We start from the raw sequence: 7,191 nt of genomic DNA on the forward strand, positions 1-7,191 counted from the left end.
TTTTAAGTTTCTGAGGAACTGCTATAATATGTATGTCTGTGTGCTATGCATTTGTGTGCAAGACAGACACAAACACATAAGCAACAGTCTGGCTATAAAGTTATAGAAAAGACTGTGTCTTATTTATTATTCTCCTAATGTCTCTCACTGTGTCTCCACTATGTTAAAAAAATAAACTCTCCTGATTTCCATTGAAGAGTTTGATTGATGTTTGCTTTATTGATGTTTGATTGATGTCTCGAAGTGAATGTGTCAGTGTTCAGATACATCACATTTTCATTGTTCTCCCCAGACTGGATGAGCCTCAATGTGTGAGCAAAATACAGTGAGATTTGTCTGTATATTGACACAGCCACTGGGAGAAATTTGTAATGTATGGTAATTGCTATGCTCAGTATGTCTAAGTTCCTGACATTTCCTACTTTCATTCATTCCCAGCAGAGATAAGAAGAGCATGAGACTTGAGAATCAGAGCCATGTGTCCGAGTTCCTCCTCCTGGGGCTCCCCATCCAGCCAAAGCAGCAGGGCGTGTTCTTCGCCCTGTTCCTGGGCGTGTACCTGACCATGGTGCTGGGCAACCTGCTCATCCTCCTGCTCATCAGGCTGGACCCTCGCCTCCACACACCCATGTACTTCTTCCTCAGCCACTTGGCCTTCACTGACATCTCCTTCTCATCTGTCACCATCCCTAAGATGCTGATAAACATGCAAACCCAGGATCAATCCATCCCCTATGCAGAGTGCATAGCACAGATGTATTTTTTCCTACTTTTTGGCTGCATTGATAACCTTCTTCTTGTAGCGATGGCTTATGACAGGTACGTGGCCATCTGTCACCCTCTCCACTACACCACCATCATGAGGGAGGGGCTGTGTATGTTTCTGCTGGCTGGATCTTGGCTCCTCTCTTGTGTCATTGCCCTGTCCCACACCATCCTCCTGGCGCAGCTGTCCTTCTGTGAAGACAACATCATCCCACATTTCTTCTGTGACCTTGCTGCCCTGCTCAAGCTCTCCTGCTCAGACACCTCTGTCAATGAGCTGGTCATATTCACTGCAGGGACTGCAGTTGTTATTCTTCCACTGAGTGGCATCCTGGTCTCTTATGGTCTCATTGGGGTCTCCATCCTGAGGGTCCCTTCTACGAAGGGGATCTGCAAAGCCCTGTCCACCTGTGGCTCCCACCTCTCTGTGGTGTCTCTATTCTATGGAACCATTATGGCACTGTACTTTTCCACTTCATCAGGCAAGTCCAAAGACAAAGACATGATTGCCTCACTGATGTACACACTGGTGACACCAATGCTAAACCCCTTCATCTACAGCCTAAGGAACAGAGACATGAAATTGGCTCTGGGATTTCTTTTCAGAAGAAATAACTTTCTCATCCAGTGAGAATCACCTAAACATGTTCTTATGTCACCCACTGACCTTGTCAGATATACCCTCTTGAAAAGTTGTGTGTTGACCACACATGTCTCTAGCATCTTCCCAACTGTCCTCTAAGTGGTCACAATGTTATTGGATGAATTCCTTTCACTTTAGTCATATCTATTGCACATTTATTCATGGCATTGCCTACAGCACACATGCAACGTGTGGTCTTCAAAGCCCCCAACTCCTTAATAGTTACATATGTGAATTATTGTTCTGAATATGCTGCACTGTTGTTTTATCTTCCTGAAAAAAGACTGAAGATAACAACACACACCAACCATCACTCTCAAAAGGAAAACATGATGCTGATATTTTATACTTCTGTTTTAACGATGAAACCAGGTTTGTTTTAGGCTAAGATTAGAGGCATGATACATGAACCGTGAACTTCCAGATGTTCGAGAAGGTTTTAGGAAAGGCAGAGGAACCAGTGATCAAATTGCCAACATCCGCTGGATCATTGGAAAAGGAAGAGAGTTCCAGAAAAACATCTATTTCTGCTTTATTGACTATGCCAAAGCCTTTGACGTTGTGGATCACAAGAAACTGTGGAAAATTCTGAAAGAGATGGGAATACCAGACCACCTGACCTGCCTCTTGAGAAACCTATATGCAGGTCAAGAAGCAACAATTAGAACTGGACATGGAACAACAGACTGGTTCCAAATAGGAAAAGGAGTACATCAAGGCTATATATTGTCACCCTGCTTATTTAACTTGTATGCAGAGTACATCATGAAAAACTTAGGGCTGGAAGAAGCACAAGCTGGAATCAAGATTGCCGGGAGAAATATCAATAACCTCAGATATGCAGATGACACCACCCTTATAGCAGAAAGTGAAGAGGAACTAAAAAGCCTCTTGATGAAAGTGAAAGAGGAGAGTGAAAAAGTTGGCTTAAAGCTCAACATTCAGAAAATGAAGATCATGGCATCTGGTCCCATCACTTCATGGGAAATAGATGGGGAAACAGTGGAAACAGTGTCAGACTTTATTTTTCGGGACTCCAAAATCACTGCAGATGGTGACTGCAGCCATGAAATTAAAAGATGCTTACTCCTTGGAAGGAAAGTTATGACCAACCTAAATAGCATATTCAAAAGCAGAGACATTACTTTGCCAACAAATGTCCGTCTTGTCAAGGCTATGGTTTTTCCTGTGTTCATGTATGGATGTGAGAGTTGGACTGTTAAGAAGGCTGAGTGCCAAAGAATTGATGCTTTTGAACTGTGGTGTTGGAGAAGACTCTTGAGAGTCCCTTGGATTGCAAGGAGATCCAACCAATCCATTCTAAAGGAGATCAGTCCTGGGATTTCTTTGGAAGGAATGATGCTAAAGCTGAAACTCCAGTGCTTTGGCCACCTCATGCAAAGAGTTGACTCATTGGCAAAGATTCTGATGCTGGGAGGGATTGGGGGCAGGAGGAGAAGGGGACAACAGAGGATGAGATGGCTGGATGGTATCACCGACTCTATGGATGTGAGTCTGAGTGAACTCTGGGAGTTGGTGATGGACAGGGAGGCCTGTTGTGTTGCAGTTCATGGGGTCGCAAAGAGTCGGACACGACTGAGTGACTGAACTAAACTAAACTAAGAGGCATGAAACACAATTCTATTTTGGGCCAAGCTATACATTTTCAAGAAGAAGGCGAAGGCACCCCACTCCAGTACTCTTGCCTGGAAAATCCCATGGATGGAGGAGCCTGGTGGGCTGCAGTCCATGGGATCTCTAAGAGTCGGGCACAACTGAGTGACTTCACTTTCACTTTTCACTTTCATGCATTGGAGAAGGAAATGGCAACCCACTCCACTGTTCTTGCCTGGAGAATCCCATGGACCGGGGACCCTGGTGGGCTGCCGTCTGTGGGGTTGCAGAGAGTGGACACAACTGAAGCGACTTAGTAGTAGTATACGTTTTCATGCCCTGAGTTTCTGACCCGGAGGTGGTAGATGGTCAGGATTCTCAAATATGTTATTAGATCAGATCAGATTAGTCTCTCAGTCATGTCCAACTCTTTGCGGCCCATGAATTGCAGCACGCCAGGCCTCCCTGTCCATCACCAACTCCCGGAGTTCACTCAGACTCACGTCCATCGAGTCAGTGATTCCCTCCAGCCATCTCATCCTCTGTCGTCTCCTTCTCCTCCTGCGCCCAGTCCCTCCCAGCATCAGAGTCTTTTCCAATGAGTCAACACTTTGCATGAGGTGGCCCAAGTACTGGAGTTTCAGCTTTAGCATCATTCCTTCCAAAGAAATCCCAGGACAGATCTCGTTCAGAATGGACTGGCTGGATCTCCTTGCAATCCAAGGGACTCTCAAGAGTCTTCTCCAACACCACAGTTCAAAAGCATCAATTCTTTGGCACTCAGCCTTCTTAACAGTCCAACTCTCACATCCATACATGAACACAGGAAAAACCATAGCCTTGACAAGACGGACATTTGTTGGCAAAGTAATGTCTCTGCTTTTGAATATGCTATTTAGGTTGGTCATAACTTTCCTTCCAAGGAGTAAGCATCTTTTAATTTCATGGCTGCAGTCACCATCTGCAGTGATTTTGGAGTCCCGAAAAATAAAGTCTGACACTGTTTCCACTGTTTCCCCATCTATTTCCCATGAAGTGATGGGACCAGATGCCATGATCTTCATTTTCTGAATGTTGAGCTTTAAGCCAACTTTTTCACTCTCCTCTTTCACTTTCATCAAGAGGCTTTTTAGTTCCTCTTCACTTTCTGCTATAAGGGTGGTGTCATCTGCATATCTGAGGTTATTGATATTTCTCCCGGCAATCTTGATTCCAGCTTGTGCTTCTTCCAGCCCTAAGTTTTTCATGATGTACTCTGCATACAAGTTAAATAAGCAGGGTGACAATATATAGCCTTGATGTACTCCTTTTCCTATTTGGAACCAGTCTGTTGTTCCATGTCCAGTTCTAACTGTTGCTTCCTGACCTGCATATAGGTTTCTCAAGAGGCAGGTCAGGTGGTCTGGTATTCCCATCTCTTTCAGAATTTTCCACAGTTTCTTGTGATCCACAAAGTCAAAGGCTTTGGCATAGTCAATAAAGCAGAAATAGATGTTTTTCTGGAACTCTCTTGCTTTTTCCATGATCCAGCGGATGTTGGCAATTTGATCTCTGGTTCCTCTGCCTCTTCTAAAACCAGCTTGAACATCAGGAAGTTCACAGTTCACATATTGCTGAAGCCTGGCTTGGAGAATTTTGAGCATTATTTTACTAGCATGTGAGATGAGTGCAATTGTGTGGTAGTTTGAGCATTCTTTGGCATTGCCTTTCTTTGGGATTGGAATGAAAACTTACCTTTTCCAGTCCTGTGGCCACTGCTGAGTTTTCCAAATTTGCTGGCATATTGAGTGCAGCACTTTCACAGCATCATCTTTCAGGATTTGGAAAAGCTCAACTGGAATTCTATCACCCCCACTCGCTTTGTTCATAGTGATACTTTCTAAGGCCCACTTGACTTCACATTCCAGGATGTCTGGCTCTAGGTCAGCGATCACACCATCGTGATTATCTGGGTTGTGAAAATCTTTTTTGTACAGTTCTTTTGTGTATTCTTGCCATCTCTTCTTAATATCTTCTGCTTCTGTTAGGTCCATACCATTTCTGTCCTTTATCGAGCCCATCTTTGCATGAAATGTTCCTTTGGTATCTCTGATTTTCTTGAAGAGATCCCTAGTCTTTCCCATTCTGTTGTTTTCCTCTATTTCTTTGCATTGATCCCTGAAGAAGGCTTTCTTATCTCTTCTTGCTATTCTTTGGAACTCTGCATTCAGATGTACATATCTTTCCTTTTCTCCTTTGCTTTTCGCTTCTCTTCTTTTCACAGCTATTTGTAAGGCCTCCCTAGACAGCCATTTTGCTTTTTTTGCATTTCTTTTCCATGGGGATGGTCTTGATCCCTGTCTCCTGTACAATGTCACGAACCTCATCCCATAGTTCATCAGGCACTCTATCTATCAGATCTAGGCCCTTAAATCTATTTCTCACTTCCACTGTATAATCATAAGGGATTTGATTTAGGTCATACCTGAATGGGCTAGTTTTCCCTACTTTCTTCAATTTCAGTCTGAATTTGGCAATAAGGAGTTCATGATCTGAGCCACAGTCAGCTCCTGGTCTTGTTTTTGCTGACTGTATAGAGCTTCTCCATCTTTGGCTGCAAAGAATAGAATCAATCTGATTTTGATGTTAACCATCTGGTGATGTCCATGTGTAGAGTCTTCTCTTGTGCTGTTGGAAGAGGGTGTTTGCTATGACCAGTGCATTTTCTTGGAAAACTCTATTAGTCTTTGCCCTGCTTCATTCTGTATTCCAAGGCCAAATTTGCCTGTTACTCCAGGTGTTTCTTGACTTCCTACTTTTGCATTCCAGTCCCCTATAATGAAAAGGACATCCTTTTTGGGTGTTAGTTCTAAAAGGTCTTGTAGGTCTTCATAGAACCGTTCAACTTCAGCTTCTTCAGCGTTACTGGTTGGGGCGTAGACTTGGATTACTGTGATATTGAATGGTTTGCCTTGGAAACGAACAGAGATCATTCTGTCGTTTTTGAGATTGCATCCAAGTACTGCATTTCAGACTCTTTTGTTGTCCATGATGGTCACTCCATTTCTTCTGAGGGATTCCTGCCCGCAGTAGTAGATATAATGGTCATCTGAGTTAAATTCACCCATTCCAGTCCATTTCAGTTCTCTGATTCCTAGAATGTCGACATTCACTCTTGCCATCTCTTGTTTGACCACTTCCAATTTGCCTTGATTCATGAACCTGACATTCCAGGTTCCTATGCAATATTGCTTTTTACGGCATCGGACCTTGCTTCTATCACCAGTCACATCCACAACTGGGTATTATTTTTGCTTTGGCTCCATCCCTTCATTCTTTGTGGAGTTATTTCTCCACTGATCTCCAATAGCATATTGGGCCCCTACAGACCTGAGTTTCTCTTTCAGTATCCTATCATTTTGCCTTTTCATACTGTTCATGGGGTTCTCGAGGCAAGAATACTGAAGTGGTTTGCCATTCCCTTCTCCAGTGGACCACATTCTGTCAGATCTCTCCACCATGACCCGCCTATCTTGGGCTGCCCCATGGGCATGGCTTAGCTTCATTGAGTTAGACAAGGCTGTGGTCCTAGTGTGATTTGATTGACTAGTTTTCTGTGAGTATGGTTTCAGTGTGTCTGCCCTCTGATGCCCTCTTGCAACACCTACCATCTTACTTGGGTTTCTCTTACCTTGGGCTTGGGGTATCTCTTCACAGCTGCTCCAGCAAAGCGCAGCCATTGCTCCTTACCTTGGACGAGGTGTATCTCCTCACCACCGCCCTTTCTGACCTTCAACGTGGGATAGCTCCTCTAGGCCCTCCTGCACCCATGCAGCCACGGCTCCTTGGATGTGGGATTGCTCCTCCCGGCTGCCGCCCCTGGCCTCGGGCACTTTACTTTTCTATGGTGAACATTTGGAATCTCAAGTAGAACCAGTTAAGTTTTGTGTAATATTCTTTTGCTAGGTTAAAGAACCTTCCTTAGTAATAGGTGATGTAACGTTTCTTTATAATCTGCTGTTTCTATCTGTTGAAATAAATGAGATATAAACCACCTTCATATTTCTTCTTTCTTTTCTAGTGTTTTCCGGAGCTACAAATATAATGTTTCTCACGTTCAGTTTTAGTAAAGTCCAGAATGCTTACCTTCTCAATGCAGTATCTTGTTATAAATTACTTTTGATGGTTTG

The 7,191-nt window shown here is 43.7% G+C and overlaps 1 protein-coding gene across 1 annotated transcript; it reads left to right on the forward strand.

Moving 5' to 3' along the window:
- Positions 1-454: 454 nt before the first annotated feature.
- OR1J32 (olfactory receptor family 1 subfamily J member 32) lies at positions 455-1,396 on the forward strand. Its single transcript, NM_001390818.1, has one exon. The coding sequence runs from the start codon at positions 455-457 to the stop codon at positions 1,394-1,396; it is 942 nt and encodes a 313-aa protein (NP_001377747.1).
- The last annotated feature ends 5,795 nt before the right edge of the window (positions 1,397-7,191 follow it).

This window comes from Bos taurus, chromosome 11 (genome assembly GCF_002263795.3).
Source record: "Bos taurus isolate L1 Dominette 01449 registration number 42190680 breed Hereford chromosome 11, ARS-UCD2.0, whole genome shotgun sequence".
NCBI lineage: Eukaryota > Metazoa > Chordata > Mammalia > Artiodactyla > Bovidae > Bos > Bos taurus.